The sequence below is a fragment of the Camarhynchus parvulus genome, chromosome 1A (genome assembly GCF_901933205.1).
Source record: "Camarhynchus parvulus chromosome 1A, STF_HiC, whole genome shotgun sequence".
In the NCBI taxonomy this organism is placed as follows: Eukaryota; Metazoa; Chordata; class Aves; order Passeriformes; family Thraupidae; genus Camarhynchus; species Camarhynchus parvulus.
In genome coordinates, this window is record NC_044586.1 from 15,034,197 (window position 1) to 15,061,939 (window position 27,743).

At 40.5% G+C, this 27,743-nt stretch overlaps 1 protein-coding gene across 5 annotated transcripts in view; it reads right to left on the reverse strand.

Moving 5' to 3' along the window:
• ITPR2 (inositol 1,4,5-trisphosphate receptor type 2) overlaps positions 1–27,743 on the reverse strand; it is a 241,879-nt gene that overhangs the window by 132,565 nt on the left and 81,571 nt on the right. For 4 of the 5 annotated variants that reach the window (XM_030959743.1, XM_030959741.1, XM_030959742.1 and 1 more), the window contains 9 exons: positions 18,099–18,292; positions 15,659–15,791; positions 14,677–14,734; positions 13,006–13,171; positions 10,911–11,084; positions 6,187–6,276; positions 5,898–6,023; positions 4,708–4,830; positions 3,002–3,202 (listed from right to left, as the gene is read on the reverse strand). In XM_030959743.1, the coding sequence (XP_030815603.1) occupies positions 3,002–3,202; positions 4,708–4,830; positions 5,898–6,023; positions 6,187–6,276; positions 10,911–11,084; positions 13,006–13,171; positions 14,677–14,734; positions 15,659–15,791; positions 18,099–18,292 (1,265 nt within the window). The remainder of the gene's footprint in view (positions 1–3,001; positions 3,203–4,707; positions 4,831–5,897; positions 6,024–6,186; positions 6,277–10,910; positions 11,085–13,005; positions 13,172–14,676; positions 14,735–15,658; positions 15,792–18,098; positions 18,293–27,743) is intronic. The other variant, XM_030959744.1, reaches the window with a different exon arrangement.

Genomic DNA, 27,743 nt, shown 5'->3' on the forward strand with positions numbered 1-27,743 from the left:
TGATGTTTGACTTCTGTGTCGCTCTGTCTTTACCTAAGACAGCATGCCATCCTTATTATTCCTACCATGTCAATGTTTGTGTGAAGTTAATTAATTATCCTCACCTCCTGCTAGGAGGCCAGGATGCATTATTATCCCTGTTTCATAGATGAGCACTTGAAGTGCAGTGAGATTAAATCTTCCACGCTGCCTCACACAAAAAGCCTGTGGCTCACCTGGAATTGAACCCAACTTTTCCCCACCCTTGCTCAGTATTGGAAGCAAAGGGAGATTCTTCCCACCCTGTGCAAATTTGGCAGGCGGGTCATGACTTTGTCAGTGTCATGTCAGTACTTTCATTTAGCAGAAAACACATACACATGTGATAAATGTTTGATTCTACTACAAGTGCACTGCTCATCTCAGGAGGATCCAGAGCGGCACTGAATGCAGGCAGCCCCATCTCAGCACATCTCACTGAAGATCTTTGCTCTAACCCTGTTTGGAATCCTGTCTCCATCACTGTCCTTTGAAGCACAATCCACTCTCAGCGTGGGTGAAATAAGCTCCCACATACCCCTCCTAGTACAGAACACACCCTGGCTGCTCAAAAATCACACTTTTTTTGTGAGTTAGGCACTTGACCTATTCCAGTCCACGTGTGACATGAAATCCCAGCTTATTCAATTCAAGGGTAGTCATAAAGGTTGCTGGAGCTGCTGAGAAATGGAAAAGCAGCAAGAACAGGAATTAAAATTAGTCTCCCAGAATGAAAAGTCAAGAAACATTTTATTACACTTTCCAGGGCTTCAACACTTCAAATTTTGAATTCACAGCATTTCTGTTTGTGCTTTCCCTGTTTCTTGCTTATTTTTACTTTGACATTTGGTGGAGTGAATTGTGAATACAGTCTCTCCTGCAATTCCTATTTCTCATTTATCTTTGTGTTTCTACAGTACTTCTATACCCACAATTTTTCAGACATTTTCTAGACAATCCATAGTACAAAAAAAAATAATTTAAAGGGATGAGAGCTAAGGACAAGACAACCCAGCAACATTTTCTGCTATTCAAGTATATTTTCAGCAAGTTTAGAATTGTATGGTAATATAATGAAGGCTGTCCAGTATTGGAGCAGCTGTTGATACCGTGCAAAATATTACTCCAGAATACTACAGGTAATAGAAAACTCTGCTGCCACATTGATCTGGCCCAAAGTAAATTCTGTTGTTTTCTCTTCTGTAATAGTGTTTGCACTGACAGGCAGGGTTCTTCCAGGAACCTCAAAGTCTGCCTGTAATGAGAAAAAGTGCCCTAAGGAACCTTTCACGTTGGTAAACATCATTGCAGACAGGGAAACCAAGGAGATGAGAACAAGGGATCAGCCAGATTGGGGATGTCCAATGGATTTTATGACAGTATTTTCTTGCCATGGTGCTCCTTCATCTGCATGCACTTTCTAGAATATGTAAATATGAGGATTATCCCTCACTGCAGTAAATGGAAATAAGCTACAATGTGCTTCCTCTGGGTGAAAGAAAACACAGGAGGAGCTGAGGCAAGCTGTACAGTCATATTCTATCTTGTCTTGTGGTAAATTGTTTATGTGCCCCATCTGGAGGCACAGGAAAAGCTACAGCACTTGTTTAAGGTCACAAAGAACATCTCAGTTGTCTACAGAGAAACTGTCCCAACTCAGTGGCAAGTTCCAATCATTTGTTCCCTTTAGAGTAGATTGCCACTCAAGCGCCATTCAAGTGTCACAATTAGCATCCTTTTCTAAGAAATCATAATTACTTACCTGTAATTTCCTACTTTTTGAAAAACTATTTCATCAAAACAGGGTTGCTCCCTCCCCCCAGGAAATTCCTGCAGGACTCATGATGTGAATGCTGTATCCAAGTTCATTTCTACTTTTGTCATGGAGTTAGCTTGGAAATGTAATATGACAGTTTATCTTTGTGCTGCTACAGGTCAATAGCAAAATATATTGAAATTGAGAAAATTCTGAAATTTTTGTTTGATGATTAAAAAAACCTCTACAAGAGCCTTCAGTGGAAGCGAAAAATCTAAAACCACAAAGGCACAAGAAGCGTTTGAATTATGTAAATCAAAGGCTTGTAATTGATATTGCATGTTAAAATACTTCAGTCAAATTGAAAAGGTTGAGGTGAATTTCATTAAAGGTTATCCATGTAGGCAGGAGTTTTATTTTCTTAATTAGAAGTTTTTCCTCTTGTTGCTGTGGAATAAAATTTCAGTGGGATTTCGTTTTGTTCATACCAAAAAAAAAATAAAACTTATCTCTGATTTCTTTGTGAAGACACCTTGTAAAAAACAAACCAAGGAACTGTTAACATAATTACAGTTAAATGCACAAGTGTCTGCAAGTTGAAGACTTCATTTATCATGCTCACAATATATCAAATCCTAATTGCAGAGAAAGTCTATTACGTATTTTCCTAGGAAATTTATTGGCATAAAGATTTTTCCACAAACCACTAGGTTGAATTTACTGGATCCAGCTAGTTAAAGCTAAAGCAGCTCTACTGACCCTCACAGAAATGCTCTGAAATAAAACAAAACAAAAAAAAAAAAGGCAGAAACTAGGATTTAGAATTGCTACCTGTTTAAAAAAAAGGTCTACAACACTATTTAGACAAATCCATAGAGGTAAGAGCCTCTTGTATGGTAAACCCATGCCACAAGAGTGGGTAAAAGTGATCCTAAATTACATTACAGGAAAATGAAGGTTTATGTAACTCTCAGATTTCCATGCTAAATCATCTACAAATAGACATCTCTGTATCACCATGCTAACACTCATGTTTTCTTTCTAGTAGTTATACAGATGGCCTTACAAAATTAGATCAAACTCCCGAAAACGTCTGCTAAAATATTCATTATTTGGGACGCCGCTTAAAATTCTAAAGCGAGGATGCCATTATATCTCATTGGTATCAAGAGCAGGAAAAACAACCTCAAAATATTCAAGTGATTAACATGTGAAGCCTTTGCTTACCTCTGTCATTACCATGTCCTGGCACTTTTTCACGTATTTGCCATCTGCTTTCACGATGGTCTGCAGGAATCGCAGGTACTCCACGTGCCGGCCGTGGGTCTCGATGCAGTGCACAAAGTGCTGCACCACCCTCTCGCTGATCTCGTTGCACAGGAGGTAATTATTCATGAAGATGTGCCTCATGGTCTCAGCTTCCAGGAGCTGAACAGATCAAAAACAGCCTCATGAGCACGGCAGATCTGCTTGGAGATGAGAGAGGCACGGGATTCTCGAGTAGAGGAAGGCTCACTGCTAAAGGGAAACTGGAGAAACCCTTTTCAGTGATATCAGGGTCCAGCTTTCAGTTTTGAGGGGATTTCCCCACACTTCCCTATGAGTACAAACAATCCTAAAATGGGCATAAACCAAACCTGTGTCCATGTGGAAGGTGAACACACTCATGCACACTACACTGCTAGAGCACTCTGCAGGGGCTTTGGAATATGAGACACCTGAGACCACCCTGGCCCCACCCACCATCAAACTTTGCAATGAGCCCACCAGATGAGATGAAGGGCTGCTCTGGCTCTCTCTGGGGCCACAGAGGAGGCATTCCCAGCAGGCAAATCCCTGCCCAAGCAGCCTGATGGTCTCAAAGAGAATGTCTCTTTCCACACTAACTCCGAAAGAAGCCTAGGGCTGTGTATCCATGAGCAGCATGGAACAAGAGGAACAGATCTGGAGCAAGAAGGGATTCTGCTGAGGACACAGCACCCAGACTTTGTGCATTCTTGGGGCTTTTGTTCTAGGTTGGTCCCTTGCACTAAAGGCTCCTGAGGGTCAGGTGTGCTCCTAAAGTATACGTGTCTGTTTAGTGTCATCTGATAGGAATCCATGTGAAGTTTGCTCCACAGTGTGCACAAAACCACAATAACTGGGATGGATGATCAGGAAATCAGCTTCAAAAGAACAGAAATACAAGTGCAAGCTGGCTCCACACGTTGCACCCAAGTTAAGTGTCAGCATTGGATGTGATGGAATCCAGGCTCTGGTTCCCACTGGGGTCAGCTCAGAGCGGCTCACTAATGTCACAAAAGAGCATAAATAAAAACCAATGGAACAAATGTTCCTAAAGTGCACAGGCCAGGGTCTGCAACCCTCATACTCACAATTCCTTCTAATAAAAGCATGTTTTGCTAAGTAGATCCACTGAGCAAGTGTCATTCTATATGAATATGTCTGTAACACACACAAATATATACAAAGGGACTGTAATAAAAAAGTGTATTGCAAAGACAATGATTTAATAGAAGGTCAGACTTTAGATTAGTTGAATCAAATGGGAGTATCATCAACAAGAATATATGAGTCTGATTCTGTTGTTATACAAGGTTTATGACAGCAGTCACAGATCTTCCACCTTGACTTTACAGTCCATCAGTGAGTGAGTCAGGATATAAATAAAATCAGAGTCAAGTTCAAGACAAGGATGTGACACATATTCATAGATCCTTCCAGTAAACCCCTCAGGTTTCCTTGGCTTTTGTTTTCCACTTTTAAAATGGCAAGATTAAAGCAAATGGCATAAAAAGCAACACGAAGGGAAATGAGAGAGGAGAGGGGAGGGGAGGCATAATTTAGTGAAATTATTTATTTAGCACTGGGATGTTTCAGCAAACCCAAATTTAATTCCAATTATCATATTCTATTTCAAATTAAATACTTACCCCTGGAGTTAAGAACAAGTTGAGATTTTTGTGGAGGAGAACTTGATTCTGAGGATTTCCTCGGCAGAAATTCTGAAGAAAAGTGTGGGCTAGATTCATAACTTCATTCATCTTTTCATCACTCTGCCGGAAGTAAGGACAAACAAAATCAGCTGGTTATACCTAAACATACTTGTTAAAACTACACAACATCAATTCATCCAGGAATAAAAAAATTCTCCTGAGTCTTTATAGGGCAGGAATTCTCCCTCTGGCAAAAGTAACTAAAGCAGCTTCCTTCAGAGTCCATTAGCAGCTGTACCTTACTCTGAATCAAACCATAGGGAATCATAGGTAGGAGCATAAAATCAAAGTAATATTTCTTCTTGTGTGGCTATAATTTCCTAGTTTTAAAAAGTGCTAATGTGCTTGATTTAAAAAAAAGGAAAACAAACCAAAAATGTCGCTCTGCATTAGTTTTAAGTATTGGCAAACATTTGGTTTTTCTATAGCTACATACAGAAACAGATGTATGTGTGCATGTGTTCATACACATACTCCTACACAAATATATCTCTAGTTTCATCCTCATTTTATATTCCTTTCATGTAGTATCCTAAGTATGATTTGATGAACCACCAGTATGGACAAGCACTGTTTTACTGACAGCTGAACCAGTGTCTGTAATATAACATGCAGGAAAACACAGCCCAGCAAAGGTTTTACCTCCTCTCAGTGATTCCTAGAAGATCTAGAAAGATGTGCTCTTTCAAAGCCTATCTAGTTCATTAATTTGTATGCTTAATTCCACCAAATCAGTATCAAATAACAGTATCTTGTGAAAAAAAAATGGCACATGGAATTAGGTTAGAGATGTCCACCATAAAAGGAAGTTATTTGAGATTTGATCTATGAAAGCTTTTGGTCCTAAGGTTTGCCTGCTCCAGGAATGGGTACAGGAATGACACCACTGTGATATCTAGGTACCCAGGGCAGTAAATGTGAAATTTTAAATAAAACTGTGCAGGCAGCTGTATTTAAACTGAGTCCAAACTCACTATTCTGAAGGTAGAAAATGACATCATCATTTCATGTTTGTACCACAGCTGACAATTCAGATTTTAAAAAATATTTCCATTGATTCTTGGGCCTGTTGTGGCCTTTCCCTTTCTTGAGTTTGTGTTCTCTACCACTAAAATTAGGAAAATAACCTTTTCATAGGGGATCTGCAGAAGGTCCAAGACCACCAAGTGGGCGCCCATATTTTTCAGTAAACGCTGCTGTTGATTCCGACATTTTTTATTCTGAACGCAAAGTTTGCTGAGTCGAATCAAAATCTATAAGTTAAAAAACAACAAACCAAACAAATAAATAAGCATGAAACCAAGAAAAGAAACCAGTCATGTCCCACAAAACCAAAGACACTTTTATTTCAAAATAATGACTAAATCTACTATTCAAACAGGTATATCAAGCAAGTTTCTTGGCAGATATACTAACCTCTTTAACAATATTGTAGTTATTGCTTTTAATGCTGTCTATCTGGGGTTTTTTGGTCCCATCCTGTATTGGGCTCAAAATGTTTGATTCCTGTAATAAAGAACACATGACAAGTGGAAATTTATTGCAATTTCCTCAACATGAATTAATTGTATTTAATAGCAGCAAGTAACAAAGTATTACAGCAGCTCATAAGGGATTGATATAACACAGATAATAAAGAAAGACTCATTTATTCTTTATCCAGTGAGTGACAAGATTTACATTCAAGCCCTTCCTTTGATTCAAATTTCCAATGTAATTTGAGGCAATTACTCTATGTCTTCATGCTTCTGATCATTCTGGAGGAGTATGTCCCTAAATCAGAGACTATGCACACCAAGGAATTTAAAATACTGCAAGGAGATGTACCAAAAGTGTATTTCAGTAGTGACCAAACGTTCCAAAAATCTGTATTTACAGCTGGAAAGATTACAAAATCTGTGTATGTGAACACCAGAAAGTCTGGAGAAAGAGCTTAAAACAACCTCTGCTGTTAAGCAGGTTGGAGTTCTTAACAGGAACAAGCAGCATGTGGAAATCAGAGATGTTCCTCCCACAAAGAGGATGTATCTTTGGATGATGCAGGCGAAAGATTTAAAAACAAATAGGAACCATATGTTAAACTGCACCTTCAAGTCATGATGCTGTATGCTCTGGGCCCTGGCTCCTGGAAAGCCCCAGCTGGGTATGATAAATAAGAGAAATCAAGGAACTGCCAACACCCACGCACCTTCCCATACATATCTCTCAACCAAAACATGGGAGAACATGTACACAAATACTGCCACTAAGAATACTGGCAGTGTTGGGGGTTTTTCTGCTGTCAGCTGTGGTAAGCCTTTCTTAACAGGAAATAAAAATAAATTGAAATATTGGACTTCAGATGCTGATGCTATAAAGCATGAAGAAAAAAATCTAGCAGATCTTGAGACTGACTCACAGAATGACCACAAGGATGTAAACCAGTATAACAGCATTAAAAAAAAAAATAAGAAACAGGTGCACTTCTGAGTTTCATTGTGTCCTCAAAGTTCCTACTGTTTTAGAAAAGAGAAATGCACTAAAACAAATATATGCATGCCAAGCTGAATGTTTATATGTCCTGAAACCTCTCTCTGAATTTTCTTAGCTGATGGTGAAGTTCAGGAGTTCTATAAATCCCATCTGGTGCTAATTTCCAGTGAGGTAAGAACAGCTGCACCACTTGGCCATGGAAGCTGTTTATAAGAGTGTCAGCACTGCTGTTCAGTGCTGATCTATGTAACAACAGTGTATTTTATTTGGTTAGGTTTGTTAGTATGCAGGCTGCCATCTCTCTAGCTGTTTGAATCAATACTTTGGGAGATGTTTCAGGCTTTTTGCTATAATTAACTACCCTCCTCCATTCTGGGATTGTGGGTTAACCAAGATTAATTTACCTGTTAGTTATATCAGCATTCTTCCTTCATCAAAGTAGTTTTATAATCCATGTGACCTGTATGTCTTATCTGGAAGTACTGATCAGCATTAAACTGCTGAATCTATCCTTTCTCCTTACAAAATAAACAATTGTTTATTGAACCCATAAGAATATGCCAGGGATGTAGTTACCAAGAGATAATCACACCACTGGGATACGAAAGACACTCAGTTGCAGATCTGCCCTCATTAAGCCCCATGACAGACATTCCCTGTCACACTTTTCCGCAGGGGACAGGCAGGCATAGAGATCTCAGGGAGAAAGGTTCTCACCTGAGTACCCCACCTTAAGGAAATTGTATTTTCTGGAAGAGACTACTCCCTCTACCCATAAAATTCCCAGAATAACACTGCATCAGTCTTAGATCCTTTCTTGCTAGCTGCCAGTGGAGACTCAGATTCCAGCATTCAGTCTGGGCAGTCTCCCTTATCCCAGCAGTACAAGGCACGTGTCAGTGTCCCCATGGCACAGCTCTGCCCTCCACAGGCTCCACCAGGGGAATGAGGGACACACACAGAATTCTCAGTTCACAACCTCATCCTTTATGTGATGTTTGTTCAAACATTCCCAGAGCCAAAGCAAGGTGTCACAGACCAGGAAAGAAAGGAAGTAAGGGAACACTAGGTGCTTACAGGTGCTGAGTTTAGACCACTTGAAACCTCACTGAACTTTCTCAGCAGATGGAAAAGATGAGGAACTCCATAATGCCACTGCACTCTATTCCAGCTTCACCTTAAAGTCCTTTCACTGAGCCTGTTTCTCTTCCTCAGAGCTGCATTTCTGGTGCCACACCACCAAACATCCTCCAGGGACAAGACAGTAAAAATCACACTTTCCATGGTCTGTGGTATCTACACAGACCCAGAACACCCTTCCTAGAGAGAACCAAGTGAACAGGCTTTATCTCATTTCCTCTTTTCAAGCAGGGCTCTTATATGAGCTCATTTTCAGCATTTCTTCCTAACCCTACTGGTGTCTCATTTATGTCTGACATAACTCCAAGCACTCTATCCAACTCTGATCTCCAGTCCCTATCCAGACAGTCCTGCATGGATGTAAGATTTGCCATTTTTCATGTGGAGAAATCTGGGTACTTTTATAAAAGCAAGGCCTTTTTTCTACAAATCCTATTTCTGGAGTCATATGGCTTTAAAAAATAAGAAAAAAAGGCTCACAGGTTATGATGGTAAGGTGAAAAACAATCCTAGGAAGACTCAGGCATAAAAAATTTGATATTTTTACTCTTATGTACACCTTTCAACAGGCTTCATGTGACAACAGAAACTTGGGTTTAACAGAACAGTGTTCTGGAAAGTGATTTAAGTCCTTGTGCACACTTTAATGTTGTTCGGGAAAAATTCAATACAGGCAAATGAGGCATATTCCCTAAAGACCCAGAGGTTCATCCAGCTCTGAATACCCAGTATCCATTCCAAGGAAGCATGGATCTCATGGGATTTTTGTCTGCTTAAAGCTAGCCACCTGCTTCACACATTGCAGATTATGCCCAACATCACACCTCCTACATCTGATTTAAGACCTCAAAGAGAGTACTGACAACCTGATGTTACTTTTTTTTGCCAGGTAAAAACACCTCTTCACTGTTAAAGAAGAATTTAACAGGGGAAAAAAAAAGATGGACAAGATTCTGAGCTATTGTAACCTGGCACAGCTCTCAGGGAATTACCAGCAGATGATCTAACCAGCAGATTACATATTACTGCTCTGATACAATAATCTCTTTGATCTGCCAGAGATAATATTGTGCATCTACTGAAGCACTGCTAATCCATACAGACCCACAGGTGCCTCATGGGAAAAAAACATTCAAAATATCCCATTGAGAGGTGCCTCTGTTTCAAACACATTGTTTTGCCCCCTTTTCCTGGAGTTTCCTTGCTATCAAGGCTACCCAAAGGAATAAATTACACTTTTAAAATGTAGTATAGCTAAAAAACTTTGTAATCCTGACACAATTCTATTTTCTGTTTCCCCATTACCTTTGCAATTCATTAAATACATAAAGGAACATTTTCTTTTCTACTAGAGATGTGCTTGAGGAAAGAAAGAAGGAAATATCACATAAGCTTCAACTCCAGATTCCTCCCTAATTTTGACACCACTAAAGATGTGGTATCAGAACATCAGCTAAGACAGACCAGTTGCAAGAATTTGGGATTCTTCCTTGAGGTGTTGGATTTGCCACTGCATGAAGTCACCAAAAATCTGCTTCCCCATCTAAAAGGCCACATGTGTGCACAGATATTTGCAAGCATCCTCTCTCTTCTCCATGGCTTCAGCTTTTTTTCCTAATGTGTGGCCTCTACAGCTGTACTTGGCTTTCTATTTCCATGGCCTCCATAACCTCTACTTGGCTTTCTATTTCCCTGGGAGCTTCCTTACCCATCTTTCTTGGCACCAGGAAAGAGAACAAGGAAAATGCTGCATCAGAAATCACAGCTCTTCATCTCTCCCCACCTCCTCTGATGAAAAGGGAAAAGTGGGAATAAATATTGGTGGAAAAGCCTGCTCTATCTACTCTTATGGCACAAACCTCAATCACAGCAACACTTTGTGTTTTCTTAAAAGCTCATGCTGGAGATAGATGATTAAATGGTGACCTCAGTTTGCACTGAAAAACAAAATTTAAAAAATCCCAATGATGAAATCTTTAAAAAAAGAGGTCTTCACAGTCCTAGATTCAAGTTCTACATCTAATCAGAGTATATCCTGAGAAAATGGTATGACAAGGGCCAAAGAAACTAAAACATTAGATCACCTACAAAATCTCAACATTCTTAGGTCAGTCTTGTGTGGTGAAGAGTGGAATTACTTGTGATGTTTGCAAACATGGGTTTGACTGTGCTCCTCTCCCTTAGCTGGAGGACACTGTCTACTCCTCTGTTCTTCCAGCAAGTCAACCCAACTGCCAGCACACAATTCCCAGATTATTTTCAGGGTGCTGCTGTACACTGTGGCTTGCACCCAGAAAGGAAGGCAGCTCTGTGACCTAAGAATGCAGTTCCTGAAAGCATTAGGAGAGAATATTGAATACATTGATAAGAGAAGTGTTATTTCCTTTTCTGTCAGTTCCTAAAGCTCAACCAGAATACTTCACATTCTCACTTTGCCACTTTGCTTAACCAGACCACAATTTTGCAGTTGTTCATGAAACTACCTATCAGTATTGAAACAATTCTGGCAGCAAAGGCTTTAAACCCACCTCCATTGGCTCTTCTCCCCCCTTGGTTTGACTGTCGCCCACCTCTCCACTCTCATAATTGCTGCTCTTCTCAACCCACAATTCAGACTTTTCTACAGTCAGACGTAGCTGGTCAAGATCAGCCTTGATTTGCTTGTAGTTATCCACATCTTGATTGGACACCAGCAACTGAACCTGGAAATGGAGAAAATTGTGAAGCTGTTAGAGCAGTAGCACCAGCACTTATGGCTGAGTAATTTGCTTGACAGTTCCCATTCTAAGCCTCTTTCAAGGTGCCTTGTGCAACCTTCCCTGTGCAATTCAAACATGGCACATGCAGGCTTTTAGTCCCCATTTATCAAAACCCTTTAGCAGAGCCAGAGGCTGTAGTTGCCCAAAATAGGATAGTTAAAACATTGACAACATCCTCTCACCTTCTTGAATACACTGCAAAACATTTTCTGCACAGGCAGATTTACAGGCTCTTGAGTTCTGTGCAGAGTGAGCTCTGATGCACTGATCATGATCCTCATGGCATTATAAAATACAGTTACACACTATTAAAGCAATAGTTAGAAATACCTACTGCTTCAGCACTGTACTTCAGAAGGAAAAAAAAAGGATGGTATGACAAAGGATCAGGGCATCCAAAGAAAAGTCAGAATGGCCAGCAATTTTAATGATCTCCTACACCACCATAATCAAATATTGAAAAATAATAGACTTTCACACTGGTAGGCCAGCTTACAAAAACTTCTCTGAATATAGCTGACAAACAGACTTTCAGGTTCATGGAATTTCTCACCATCTAAGTGGTTGCCACTTATTAAGATTAATCTCATTTTTCCTTTTCCTGTACTGCTCAAATTATCTGGATTTTTCACTGCTATCTGTAGTTCTTGATTTAGCATGACCTACGCATTTTCTTTCTTTGTAATGCTCTCTGTTCTCCCAAGATTATTAATGAAGATAATATGCCAAAAAACTATCAGCAATTTTTTGCAGTAAATTAATAAACACACTTAAGAAATCATACTCATGTAAAAGATTAGGGTCACTGACAACACTGATGTTGTTTTTAAAACCACATTACATCCTGGCAAATATTCACTATTTTGTAATATAAAGTTTTTGTCATAATAATCTCTCTTGGCTTGGCAAAACCTTGCTATTTTACAGAATTTATGAATGCTGCTCAATTGCAGGCATTCTTATTCCACGTGCTCTACAGTCTTTTTTGTTTATTTCTCCATTAGCCTTTTCTATCTTTCACAAAAACACATTAAGCAACTCAGTCGTTGCTTACCTGGGAATAACAGCTATTTATGCAACTAACCAGCACAGCCTAGCTTTAAATACCTGGTGGGAGGCCATTATGCTGCACAACAAAAACATTAAACAAAAGCTTTTCAGGTCTTTATCATTCATCTGTTTGCACAGGAGAGGAACCTCCCTACCTTACATAAGGATGAGACAACACGCTACCCAGCTCCTGCAATAAGCATCAGATGTTCTTATCAACATATGTTATAAAGGGTTATGTAACAGAGGCATCTCTGTCCTGCAGCCCCATGACATCAGATCTCCCTGTCCTAATCCACAGACACAGGGAGCCTGCACATGCACTGCTACCAGAGGGACAGAATAAAAGCTGAAAACAGGCTTGGCTCTGTCCCTGCCTTCCTGCTATTTGGGCATGGCTGTATCAGGCAGGGGAGCCCCGTGCAAAGACACCTGAATTGGAATTAGAAGCACCAGGTGAATAACAAAATAACAATGCCCAGCCTAAGTGGCCCTGAAGACAAAGAAGTCTCACTGCTGACACAGGGACGCTGCTTGCCAAACATAAGGCACTGGCTCTGTCCCTGAGGGATCCCTGTGAGAGGCTCACCAGGGATCTACGCTTTCCCTAATGGATGCAGCGCCAGAAATAACAATTTCTGGGGGGCACAGAACTATAACATATACCAGCACATATGGCTAAAGAAGTCTGCTGATACCTGACCTCTGAGGAAGTAACACTGCCACGCAACAACCAGCAATTTAAGTAGCAGAGCAGCCTTTGGCAAGGCTCCCTGCATTCAGTTTCCTGGGATAACACTCAGCCCACCCATACCTGTTTGAATGCTTGCAGAACTTCTGCTCTCTGGCTGAAGTGCTTGAAGAGCAGGTGCAGAGCCCCTGAGAGCAACGGAGGGTAGTCGTGCATGATCAGGTGAATGAGGACCCGTAAAAAAGTTCTGCCCCCTTCATCATCAAGCTGAACTGCATTCTTCTCCTTTCTGCAACAGAAATGGGGAGAAAGGATCAAATAAAGTAAAGTAAATAAGAAAAAATAAAAGCTCTTGAGATAAATATGCCTCTATACATAATCTTCACTCAACACAGCTCTTAAAATCAAATTAAATATGCTGCAGGAAGGAAATTATAAATATGACTTAAACATATTTTACAAGAACTTCTCTCCTACAGTTATTGCAGCAATCTTATAGCATAATGGACACCATGGAGCAGAAGTAACTATCTATGAAATGTGTCAAACATTGTGATTAAAATCTATATTGCAAAAGCATTCATTTATGTCATGGATAAGTTGAGCCAGATTGATCCCTATTGCAAATTAAATGAAGTAAACTGCATTTCCTCAGAGATTAATTTGACCCTTTCCTTTTCACTCTTTCCCTTTTCAGCTGCTATTAAAGTTTCATTTAAGAAAAAATAAGATCAAAAATAGCAAGAATTGCCAAAAGCATCGTATTTCTGGAATCATATTCATAATGTGGAACAGCAGAAAGCAGATTTACACTTAACATATCAAAGCAGAAATAATGTTTCCAAGAAACCACTCGGTCTCTCTGTTCACTTTAAAGATGCAGATGCCAAGGGCTGTGTGTTGTTTTACATTATGGGAGTGCAGGAGAGGCCTGGAGGCATTGCTTGTGCTGGTAAAGATTCAGAATGCATGAGGGACTGAGAGAGGAAAGATCACAGTGCCCACATTGCAGATCCTTCTCCTTAGCTCCAAGAAAACCTTTAAAGTCTATGGTCTTGTCTAAATGGAATTAATTTTTACTGGTATAATTATAATTATACCTGTAAAATTAAACCAATATAGTGATAATGGTAGTAACTCTCCAGTGTGACTGTTTTCCATGGATTACTTTTTTCTGTTCAAAACTCTGCAAGCATAAATTGTGATCTACAGGCCTCTGGTGGACCAGGAGATCATGGCAAGTGGTCCGCTCCTGATCTGAGGAAGCACAGAAGGGATTACTGCTGGCACAATGTTCCCAAGGAGTTTGAACACCAAGTGCAATGACAACAGCTCATGCAATCTAGGAGAAATCCTGAGGGCCAACAGCAAGCTGCTGATCCAGGAAATTTGTAGCCATAAGACACACCAAAAAAAGAGTGGCTTTTCAGCACCCATGTGAGGCATTATAAGATAAATAGAAAATCAGTGTGGTTCAGCCCAATACACCTGTACACCATTCCCCAGCTGCCTTTGGGAACACAACAAAAACTTTCTACCAACTCTCTTACAGCTAAGAGGGTGCTCATAGCCAATCCCACAGCCATCCAGGCCAGCTGGGCTGTTTGCTTGATTGAATCCAGGTCTTTCCTGGCACGTTTCTGTTCAACTATGGCTTATGCAATTAACAAGCAGGCAAGAGAAGAGAAAGGGCTATAAAAATAAGCACAGAATAAACACAGATTGGCCATGAGAAATATTGACATGAACAGAAAGATATATAAATATACATAGAGGTAAAACTTCAGAATATACCTGCCAGCAAACATGGTTTCAGCCTGAGCTGCAATTTCATCTATGTCGGGAACAACTGCTGGGAAAAAATCAGAAGAAAAAAATTGAAGAATAAAAAAAGAAAGAAGAGAAAAAAAAAACGAAAGAAAGCCAATGATCATCATTTAATCTGCACAGCAATATGGAATTCTGTTCCTCTTTAAAGCAGATGGTATCAAGTAAAGGTCTAACTAGTCATTCCCCAACTACGCCAAATTTGCTTTCTGCAAGAGTAGCAGAGAACAAACAGGATATGGGGCATATTTAAATTGTGTATTACTGTTCCTGAGGAAGAGAATTGTAGTGATGAACCAAAGCCACAGGGTGCTAGGAGCTGTACTAGCCACCAGCAGTGACCCACAAGTGATGTAGACTGTCAAACTTTTACATTTTTGCTTACATTTTCTTCTTTTTTCTTGAGCCAACCCCAGCAAAGCATACACATGAACTTTAGAATATTTACCATAAATCCAGTTATTTGCCACACCATCATTTTGCTTTAGAATGGCTTTAATATAACTTATTACTTAAGACCTGTATTATACATATGCCCACCTCGAACTAGAGCAATTCTCCCCTACTTGCAGGTATTCACACAAAGTTTCTGAGCACTTGTGTGTGCATGGGAAGGCTCCCTCGAAAGCCAAATAATCCCTGTATCATGTTCACCTGACTTAAACCTGTCCTCATCCATCCCCAAACACTATCCACTTACCACCATGGAGTGTTTTGGGAAGAGCAGAGATAAAAGAACAAAATATCATAGTGAGGGAAAAGGAATCACTTTTTTGTTAGAGGAGGAGGAGAGTCCAGCAAAAACAAATTGTGAAATTCCTTAAAATTTTTAATTTTTCACAAGCTTTTCAACTTGCAGTAGCCTGTGTCTTTCTGCTGCAGTTGAGCTCAGTGTTTGAAGTTGCCCACCCAGAATTACTTTGCATTGAAAGAAAACTGCAAGGTTTACCTGAAGCAGTCCCTGGTGTGTCAGATGGGGATGATGTAGAGCAGTCAACATTTTCAGTGTTTTCCCCAAACTCTCTCTTATAGATAGACAGCATGTAGGATATCCTGTAGTCCAGTCTAACACTGAGAATAAACTACAAAAAAAAAAAAAAAAAAAGTGAAGCAAATTAATTTAAGCTTACTATGAAAAAAACAATCCAATACATTCACCAGTTTTCTGTGATTCCTTTCTTCCCCCTGCCCATCCAGAGACATGTTGAACTCTGCCCTGTGGATTGCTTGAGTACCACTGGGTGTGTGCAGGGGCTCCAACATGCTGCCTTGTCCTCCCTGCCTGCAAGCCAGATCAGAACCTTCAAACCCACACTGACATCAATTATTTCATATTTCAGCTGGACTTCCAATGCCCCACAGAATGGAATAGAGAGCAAGCTCAACAGGCTCAAGGCTCACTCTCTCAGATACCTGAAAAATTCCTTTTTGTTTCTCAGCTGTGAAACTGGAAACTCATACAGGAAAAATCCTAATTCAGACTTGGAAATGCTGCTTTAATATTGGAATAGTGAGGAAAATAACTAGGCTGGAAGCATTATTATCAAATTAAGGGCTGACACTTATACACATGGATGCTTTTTACCCACAGGAAATGCAAGAATGTAATCAAACACCTTTAAGATTATTTAACATATTTTACCATCAGTGAGGATGAAAGACATATGCTGAGTTTCCAAGGCTGAGGTGACGGGTGATTTGAAAGCTGAGTTAGCAAATGGTGGCAACCTGATTCTCTGATCTACAGCTAAAGTCAAATATGCTTCCCAGACCCACTGTAATAGGATTTCTCTATTTTGGTTCCATTATTAAGTTGCCCCAGAATTGTACAGGCAAGATTTTTAAAAATAAAAATTTCCCAAGTCCATGCATAGTCAACTAAGTCTATCAGACCATCTGTTTAATTCTGGCTAAGGGCAGGTTAGAAATCATAAGTTAAACATCTTTACTTAAAGCAACAGGAAGATATGTTGAGAATTATATTACTATAAACTGAAATATTTCTGAGAATAGAACAGCTTTAATCACCATTGTACTTGCTTTGCATGTTAGTACAATAAATCTAAAATATTCTTACTTGCCATTGAGGCTAATGACACAGTAATGAAAGGTAACATGATTGAAATTAATCCTTCCTCATTGCATTTTAAATGAAACTGAATTATTTTGTATTTCTTGTGGACTAGGATCATATATATGCACATTTACTGGGATTCATCCAGCATATGACAACTCACTTATCTGAAGTAATTTGACTATATGACCAATCCTTAACTACCAAACCACAGATTAAGTAAAAAATTAGGATTAAGTACTCTTCAATCCTGAGTGCTCTTGCAATGAATGTGCTATGAAAAATGAAAGGATGAGACAACATGTGATTCCCTCAGGGAATGCACAGGACAAGGTCCTGGAATCATCCTCCTAGGCATTGACCAGTAAAGCAGGACAGTATGGAGAGAAATTCAGTCATACAAACGAGGAAAATGAAAAGCAATAGACGTGATTTGTGTTATTTAGGTCATATAATTTTGTAACACTCTGTCTTTCACTGTAAGTTTTAAAGTAAAGGAGGACTAGAACCAAAGAATGCAGTACTGAGTATATTCTAACAATTGATAGCCTTTCAGATGACAAGTAATTAGAGTCATCTAAATAATTTATGAGCAGTCAGAACAAATGGAATCCTTCAAAAGTGACATTGGTACCAACAAATCCAGAGAATTTATAGAAAACACTGAAACATTCCTTCAGGGTCCAAGCACTGCAGAAAGTAGGATTTGATACACAGAGCAAGGATGTGCCACTTCACTTATTAACAGCACCAAGTGAAAACTGCCTCTCAGGAGGCAGGCTGGTGTCACCCAGATTGTCACATCAGCTGGGAGAAAATCACAGCAGCCCACAGACTGTTCTCAGCCCAACAGTGGAAATCTGAAATGCATTCATTGCACCAGAAGTGTGCAGCCTCCCACAACTTCAGTGGGGCCAGGGCCAATTCTGCCCTTTATCCAACTACTGCAACAGAGGGGTCAAATGCTTAAACCAAGCAACCACCCCAGTGTTAAGTGTGTGAAAGAAACTGGAAACAGACACACTGTGTTCAGGAAACATTAGTGAGGCAGATTAGAGGACAAGTTGTCTTCGCACAGTTACAGTGAGAAAGTTTCTGCAGCATCCTGTTCCTTCAAAAGTGAAGCTGGTACAACAGGGTGAGGACCACAACTCTGCAATTATTCACACAGAGGACCATCCTTCCTCATATCAAGGAGTTATTTCTACAATAAGCAACCCAGTGAATAGTCAGAATGTGGGAAACAGAGCTGGCCACTGTGTGAGTAAAGAACTGTGAAATGGCTGCTGTGTAATATACCACCCCTCATTATTACCTGCAAAATCTCAATGATTTTCAGTTTGGTGTCCATTACGATCACATCTTCACTGTCTGCAGTGCTGGCTTGCTTGCTTGGGTGAATGCTTGGCTGTATGTCAGGGGTACTGATGGGAAACACAGACCCTCTGCTCAGCACCATTTGGGTCATCATCTCTCCTACCCCATGGATGGTCCTCATGACGTTGTTCCCTGTGCATTAAACAAAACCAGACACATTTCCTAGGACTAAAGCACATTTACAGTGCTGTATATCACACATACATCCATGCTGTCAAACCCCTTTCCAGTCTCAAAAGGCATATTGAAAAAGAAGCCCTTAGCTCCTGAGCTCATTCAAATTACACAATTAGGCAAAAATTTTCTTTGCTGATTTTCCAAGATATCATTTCTTACAGGTCAACAGATGGTAAATATGCCAAAATATTTCCAGAGTTCTGTTAACATGCTCAACAAATGACAAAAAGTAGAACTAAAGAAATCTCACCCATTCCTTTGACTGAAGGTGTATTATCCACATTCAAGATAATTTCTTAAAGAGGTTTAACTTGTTTTTAAGAATATCTGCAAACTGAGTGCTGCATATCCAGTATTATAGAACATCCCTAGGCAAGCAATTCCAGTACCTGACTATGCTTATCATTAGAAAACTTTTATTGGTATTTTATTAATACCATCTATTGCTGCAATTTGGAGACACATGGGAAGAGTTTTAGATGTCACATTGAAGGAGAGTAAAGAGATGAGGTTGTGCCAGTCTGATCAATCTCTTTGTGTGGTTTAAATGACAGGGCAGAACGCAAACCCAACTGACACAACCAGCCAACCATTCCCCTTTAAAAAAAAGGCCCAGGAGAATGCCAGGCTTGAAGGCTGTCCTGAAGGTCAAGCTGGTATCTGTAATCACAGTGCCTTTTGTAAGTTACTCATGAGGGAAAAAAATATTTTACACTTATGTGGTAAAAACCTTTATCCAGGTTGCACAGGTACACTGCAAAATCTACCAAGAAATACCATCTGCTCCCACAGATTATACTGGTCTTTATAGTGAATTTTGATGGGAAAAGCATCTCAGTGAATCAGTGGCTTCCTTGCAAAGATGGGACAAGAAAGTGTGAGAATATCATGCTACCTACCTGCACGAATCAGTTTCCTTTCTTGCAAAACACAGATAGGAAGGAATGGAAGAAAGGAAGGGAATGACAGCATCTCTTCACAGGAAGAATGCCAGGACCTAGGCTACACTAAAGGCAAAGAAAAGACTGAAGGAAATGTAGCTTTGCTGAGAGAAGCCTGAATAGTTCTTGTCTGTCCTTTAGTACACTTTAATCATCATGCCACAGCCAAGATCTACTCACATTGAAGAAACCCTCTTCCCAGATAATCTGCTGTAGAAATCAAGGCTGGATTTTATTTTGTTGGCAAAATCCTCCTCTTATTCCCTTCTTTCTTCAATCTATATACAACTACAATGTGTATGGAAAGAGAATGCTTTTAGCCCTGACTTTAAAAGGGAAACACAAAAAGAAGGTGCTTTTTCAAAGTGAATGAGGCAGATTTGTGTCAAGTTTGAGGTCCCATTCAGCATCTGGTTTGGTGTGCAATCACTCTGAATCAGTCTTTTATAAATAATACTTCAAGTCCCTACAGAAGGGGTGGCGAGAATGTACTTCTGATTTTGCATGTTGTTAGGGAAATAAACCCTAGAAGTCAAACTACAGGCTGGATCTTCACATTAGGCAGGCACAGAAAGTTCTAACTGCTTAATCAGGCATAAAGCAAATAAATTCATCATAAATAGTCTCCATGACATAAAATGAAAATGGTGTGTTTTCCTTTCCAATCAAGTAAAACAGTGTGGGAATAACATGGGATGGATATGTCTCTTCCACTCCCCAGCTCCTTTCTCCCAGTGTGCTAAACAAATATTTGTATTGACCACCACCTGTGCAAAGCTACAGTACTACATGAAGGACCTTCAACCCTTAAAGTACCTTCAGTTGAACCAACATTTTGTGTCTTCTTCATCTTCAAACCATTAAATAAATGAAATCCATTTCATTCTGTCCTTAATGTTGACAGATAAGCCCACAACAAGACCTGTAGCTTGGGCAGCTGCATCATGGCCTGCAACACCCCTGGCATACACCTCGGTTAAGAAATTATCATCTCTCAAAATATCAATTCAAAATCTCTTTTGCCCAGCTGGGCAGAGGGAAATATAAATAGAGGGCATTTGGAAAGCTCAGGAATTCTTTAAAAACAAACTTCAGTCAATGAGGATAATGATGAGGAAATCACTTAGGTCTAAGTCCAGAAGATATTCTTCTCAAAACAAGACACAACTGTAATTTGCCCAAAATAAGGAAGAAAAATTCCACATCATCTTGAAAAGTTCCTGCTCACCCTTCAAGACTGAAATATACTGGGTGTAAAGCTAACAAAAAAGTTAGTGTCTTTTGGACAAGACATCAGACAACATCTTGGGTGGACCTCAGTTCCTGGAGAAAGAAAGCTGGGATTTTGCCCAGACCATATCTTGCTAATTTCTCAGCTATTACTGGGGTGCTGCACAGGCATGGCAGGGAATGGGATTCAACTCCTTCTGTGAAAAAGGAATTGGTCACTGTCTCTGCATTTCAGGACGACCTCCATAAATGCGTAGATCACTTTTTCCACCTCTAGGAAGGACAGTGAGAGGCCTGCAATAGCAAAGACTCTGAGACACTCAGTTAATGTGATACTGGAGCCCAGAAAAGCATCTAGGAAATAAAAATAAATTAGTTGATTGCTGTCCTTTCCTGTTACCCACAGAACACCAGTGCTCAAAGGTGGCACAAAGCAGTGAGAGGCAGCTATGAAGCTGCTTCCCAATGGCATCAGTAACAAGGATAAACCCTCTGTCCACAGCATTCCTTCACTATTGGCCTTAATGCAAGTGATTTCAAAAGACAGAGGTGGGAAAGTGAATGAGGATTAAGGTGGTATTTATTATCCCTGCCATTTCAAACAGTATTTCATTAATGCATAGGAAAGGAATTTAGTAAGAGAAAAGTCTACTTAATCCAGTCCAGTATTTACAGCTGAAATGGGTAGTGATTCAATACTGCATTATTTCTGTCAATAACAGCAGGGAGACAAGGTGTCATCTTGGAAAACTTTTTAACCAACTGCCTGATGCTGACTATAATTTTCAGTTAATTCAGAGCAGGTTGAAGAGAACATTCCCAGAGTTAAAATGCTGCAGCAACTGGAGCAATTCAGCATTTCTTTTCAGGAAAGGTATCACAACAACTATGTTTTGCAGGGTGCTGATGAAATGCAACCCTCTCCAAGGAGCAGACAGCAGTCAAGCAGCACATTCATGGATGGCAGAGAAGCAGCTGATGTGTCTCAACTGAGAGGAGCTGCTCTGCTTCGTGAAAGAAGCCAGGGAGATCTTCCATGTACATAAGGAGTGGGGAGCAGCTTCTCTTCCAACAGATCCCCCAGTAATCATCACTGGTAATACTCAGTGTTGTCGGTCCAGCCTTGGGAGCCTGGGCCATGTTAAGCATGGATTAAATCTGTCAGTCATAAGCACAAGGGGCCAGCAGCAGTCTTGCTTGAAGGTGGTTATCCCAGCAGGGAAGGGTGTGCTTCCCTGAGGTAAGGCATGCAGGAAGGTTACTGCAGCTTAAAAAGGGACTGGCTCTCTGTCAGCTAAGCCTGCAACAATGCAAGACAAAATACATTGGCTCAATAAAAGAGATTTAAGTTCTTAGTACATGTGCACACAATGACTAAAATAAGGGAGCTCTGATCTTAGTCACATCTCCAAAGTGCTTCCTGAATACCAATGACCAAGGAAAAATTAACTTACTGCCTCAGCTAGTTAACTGAGATAAATCAGGAGAGAGAGCAAGTAGATGTGAACCCTGATTACTCTTATGTGCGCTTTGCTAGAGATAAGTGAAGAGAAGCTGAGCTGTGCCTCCATATGGTATTGCCACCCTTAACCTGCTGACCTCATCTTTGGCTGTTTTCTTTGAGGTCAAGGTACTAACATTTATATATGGCTGTGAAGCGTGGCAGGGAGAGAACAGTCCTTGCAATGTTGTGAGGTGCTAATGTGTGCAACCAACCACTTCTCTCAGCAGCAAACTGCGGCACAAGCACTCAGAGACGTGGCTGACCAATGGAGGAAAAGAACACAAGGAAATTTTCTTGAATCTTTTTCCAATTTTCCCTTCTTCTCTGTTCCCCCCTCTGCCTAACAAGTCAGATGCCAAAAGCCTTCCATAAGCAGTGGACCCGTTAGAAATGTCTCCTATTTAACGTACAGTCTCAACAAGATTAGTCGATGGAAGAGTGAATTCACTATGCACAAGTGGTAATTTAAAGGAGCTGCAGATTGACAGACACTGAAGGAAGAGGAAAGAAAAGAATGCTTGTCATGTTTCGAATAGACAACTGTGCATCTCCTTTTCATTACTTTTTATTACAGTGATCACAACTTCCTAATGAGTATCAGTTTCTGTCACAAAACTGTAGCACATAATCTCATACAATTTGGCACGATTGACAACACAGCGGCCTCTCTGAGAAGAAAGGCTTTTCAAAGGAGTCAATTATGGGAAAAAAATAACAACCACCCAAGTAATCGAAACAGTGGATAATTTGACACTTCATTTTCTACATAAACATATTTTCTTGATAAGTCATTTACTGGTTGCAAAAATTCTAAAAGCAGGATATAAAAGTGAACAACAATCTGCTATGCAATACAGTATGGATGATAAATGACAAAATACCATATTCAGTAAGAAAAACAACTGCTGGAGGCAGCTGGCAATTCGTGCCTTTTCTTCCAATTGTTCCCAGCCCATTGCTATGGAGCATCCTCAGTTTGCTCTCCAGGATCCACAGAATTTTGGATATTCCACACACAGTGCAGAGAGCTGTGCAGAACCTGAGGGTGAACAGTCAGTGGAAGCCTCAAACGCTGACAGACCCCCTTAGAGCCAGAGTCCTCTGAGTGCCCAGAGTCCTGTGCTCCACAGAAATCTCCAAGATGCCAGGGAACCAAAATGCAGCCTTGTTTATTTAAAAATTACCTATAGGTACCTGATCTGGTCCCTAGTTGCCATGGGGGGAAGCAGCCTGCTCTTACTATCATTGCTGTTCAGTCTTCCTCAGAAGAAAGAAAAATTAAAGATGGATTCCTAGGACTCAGTTTTGAAAACTGCTCAGCTATTTTTAGCTTGAACAGTTTCCCACTATGCTCATCTCCCTACACAGAAATCTTAAAAGTGCCCATATTTTCAAAAGGATTTTAACACCCAGCAGCTTTCATTAGGGACCAGTTGGATGCTCAAAGCTTCTGGAAACTAAGTACCTAAAAGGGAGCTGCCACATGGAATCATAGACTGGTTTGGGTTGGAAGGGACCTTAAAGACCACCCAGTTCCAACCCCTTTGCCATGGGCAGGGACACCTGCCACCAGGTTTCTCAGAGCCCCATCCAGCCTGGCCTTGGAAAATTCCAGGGATGGGGCAGCCACAGCTTCTCTGGGCAACCTGTGCCAGGGCCTCACCACTCTCACAGGGAACAATTTCTTCTTCATATCTAATCTAAACCTCCTCTCTGTCAGTGTGAAGCCATTGTCCTTGTCCTGTCTCTTCATGACCTTGGAGTAAATAGTCCCTCTCTATCTTTCTTGTAGGTTCCCTTCAGGTACTGAAAGGTCTGATCAGATCTTCAAGAGATCTGTTAATGAACATCCACTACCCCAACAACCTTCATTAACCTGTCCATAAATCAAATATATTATTCAATCTTGCTTACAGGAAAAAAAAGAGGAGGGAGGAAGAAGAAATCGAAGGCTTTACAAAAATATGACAATTCTCACATGGTCTATGCAGTAATTAAGTAACAGAAACAACTCTCTGATGTCATCAAACCCAAGCATGCTTTTGATTAGGACACTGACACTTCAGTCAAAACCAGCACACAGGACCTTGTCTCAACCCATGTGGCAGTGCAGGTGTGTTCAACCAGGTTTTAAGACAGTATTCACAACAGCAAAACTCCAAATATCCTTGGTTTTGGGGATTTCAGTGAGATTTACACTATTGCTCCACCAAAAGCTTCCCAGAGAAAGCTCTGGTGCCATCTTAAAGCACATAACACCTCCAGTCCTTGGGGATCCTACGTGAGGGAACCACATGTGCAGCAATGTCTAAATACCAAGGGCAAGACTGAGAATCCAATGGCAGCTTTAGCTGTACATTTCTTTGCTGATTTGGCTGCATTCCTCCATGCAATTTAATTTTTCTGCATGAAAAGTTACAGCCATTTTAAGGACATATAATAATAAGTAAATAATAACATCCCTACCTAAAGGAACACATTTTATTTCAAACTCTTTAGAGCTGTATATTATTTGCCAGAAGCATTAAAGCCTTACAGCTCTGCTTGTGAAAGAGATATTAATTTTTACAGGTTTTCTACAGAATTTGTCCATAAAGACTTCAGAACCTACCATAAACAGGCCAAGAATCACACTTTATGTCTTCATTAAACCATTTTTCATTGCTCAATAACTAGCTGACCTCAGGTAAGGTTTACAGAAAACCTAATGCCTGGCATTAAGGACACATGGTGAGGTATCACTTCCATATTTTATAGTCCTCAGAAGTAATGAGGCAAAACAAAGGAAAAAACTTACAATGTGCCATGGATGTACATTTGCTTCCCAGCCCCTGAGTGAATCTGGCCACTCCAGCCTCCACCACAACATAGCCATAAACCTTCCTTTTTTACATACAAACTCTCAGCTGCCCAGCCATGGTGAAACTCCATCAAACTTCACCTCCTCCTGACATTCTGCAGGTTCTGGGCTTTCTTCCTATCCCCAAAACCACAGAGCTCTGTCAAGCATGGCTTTCATGCCACGGACATTAGTCCAAAGGAAAAAAATACATACATCAGCATGCTGGCCTTGAGGGTAAAAAGCACCATGGGAAGCAAGCCTCCTAGCTGAGTTACATCTGTAAGACAGATATTAATTCCTAGAAGAGCAATGGTCTCTGGAATCCCATTAATGCACGGGTCTTATAATGAGGGAAAGAGTAAGGAGGAAAGAGAAATGGTTCATGCCACAGAATTAAGATCTCAGTCTGACCTCCCCTTTGGTCTGGCAATACTCTGCACTGAACAGCAGTTTCTTCTCTGTAGCTATCTGTGACTAACACAGTTAACTCTCCTTTCTCTTCTTAGAACCTTTCTTTTCTTGTAAACTGCTGGTATAAATTATTGCTCCAGCCTGCCAGGCAGCCACTGCCTCATTAGCCCTGCTAATCAAAGTATGCCTCAAAGAAGATACTGCAAATTGTTAACTAGACAAAAGTGCAGGTAACAGATGCAGATGCAGGGCTGGGAAACAGTAGAGTAATTTTGAATAGTCTTGGATGAAATCTGGTCCTTGGGCACAGAGGACCCAGAGGGACCACAGAAAAGGCAGGTGCAGCCTTGTTGTCAACCCTCAGTGACCTCACTGGTGCTTCCAGTCACTGTGCACCTCTACTTGCAGCCAAAAGGGCTGGAAGAAAATGTGACCTAACTGGAGCTGGAGCTGAGGAGGCTCCTGGGCAGTGTAACAGCAACAGAAGTCTGGACAAGAGTCCCCTGACACACAGAATCACAAGCATTCCTCTGCAGAGAGAGGCAGCAGATCTCACCAGCACTCGAGGAGAAGGCAAGGCCCTCCCTGTCCTCCCCCTGGCAGGATGGAATCTTGTGTCCCTTCCAGCTGCAGGAGGAACACACCACCAAGACACAGACCCAGGCACAACATGAAGCAGCTGGGATATCTGACCACCAGTTTGAACAAGTAAAAAGAGGCATCATCCTTAGGCAGTTGTGGGTAACACATTTAACATGAGAATCACAGAGGTGGGAACAATTTAAGCTTATTACAGGCACTTTGTAAAATTTATTTTTTCAAAAAGACTGAGCAAAGTAAACCAAAAGACTCCCACTGATATCAATGGACGTTGGCTCAGAAAAATTGTAGAGCTCCTGAGGGACAGATACACTCTGCAGATAACCCAGTTTTGTACCACTGAGGGCTTTTTCAGCTGGTGCCCAGGACTGTGAACTGCATCCCAAGACATATGCAGCTCAAATTCAGGGATGTATTCCCTGGCATGTCATTATTCTCATTCCCAAACAACAGTAATTAAACAGCACTGAGCTGCATGGCAAATGTGTGGCTTACCTGCTGCTACTACCATGTTGCTTCCTCTTTCAGACCTAACATATGCTGTAGTTGCATGGTTTGACTAAAATCAGCTATTTGAAAGAGCAAATAGCACCTAGAGAAAGATGTGCATTTTAATTCACAGAGAATAAATTAGCAGTATTGGACAAGACAGATTGGCTCCTTACTCTGGAATGATACAGCAGGGTGCACTTACTAGGAAAGCAATGACTTTACCTTTTAATTAAAACTGCAAGAGATTATAATGTTCTTGAAAGGTGCCAAAATGACAGCAGTACTAAATGAAATCCTCATTTTCTCCTTAAAAAGATATCTCTTTAGGATAGAGGTAGTATATTTTGTACACCCCATATTTTTTTTTCAATCTAAAAGGGGAAAAAAAAAAGAAACAGAAAACAGCTTCAAATATGCACCAAAATAATTTAAAGACACACTGACTGAAACAAAAAAAGAAGATGGTTGCAAGATTTTCAAGTCAGTTCATTTTTAGGGTGCAATCTAGATAAGAAGCATTTCCAAAAATATACATCCTTACTTTTTACAGGATCTTGTCTCATAAATGTTTCTTAGCCAGCTTTCTTCAATCTGTCTTCATCAAATAAGGTCACCCATGAAACTACATGTACATTAAATTTAATTCTGGTTCAAGTAACTGACAGTGGCATTAAAATTAAGCTTTCTAAAGGAAGTAACAAAAATTTACAATAATGTAAGGATCAACAGGACAAGGGGGAATGGCTTCACACTGACAAGAGTAGGTTTACGTTGGATATCCAGAAGAAATTGCGCCTTGTGGGGGTGGTGAGGCCCTGGCACAGGTTGCCCAGACAAGCTGTGGCTGCCCCATCCCTGGCAGTGTCCAAGGCCAGGCTGGATGGGGCTCTGAGCAACCTGGGATAGTGGAAGGTGAATAGTAGAGTTTAAATGAGATGACCATCAAGATCCCTTCCAATCAAGCCATGCTATGATTCTGTGGTTTTAGAATCTTTGCCAAACCAAGACAGAGAAACCCAAGAAAACATCAAGGAATACCTCAGCCACCAAAGTGGCTCCAAATTTAAGCAAAGGAGGGAAAAGGACTTCTTAATGTAAAAGGTTAATTAAGTCTTCATGTAACTTCCACTAAGCCTAAAAATACATTCCATTTTGCAGATTTGCCTCAACAGTTCAACACTTGTCATATATAATTCCTCACTTAACAAGTAGTTTTACTGAAGTAAGTGGGTGTACTTAAGAAATAAATATTAAACAGGGAAGAAGACTCAAGTCTGCTGGTTGAAAATTTGGCTCTTTCAGTTCTGAGGTGCACACCTCCAGGAAAGCTTTCCACAGCCAAGACTCACCACATTCTCCCACCCATCATTAATATATTTCCCAAAA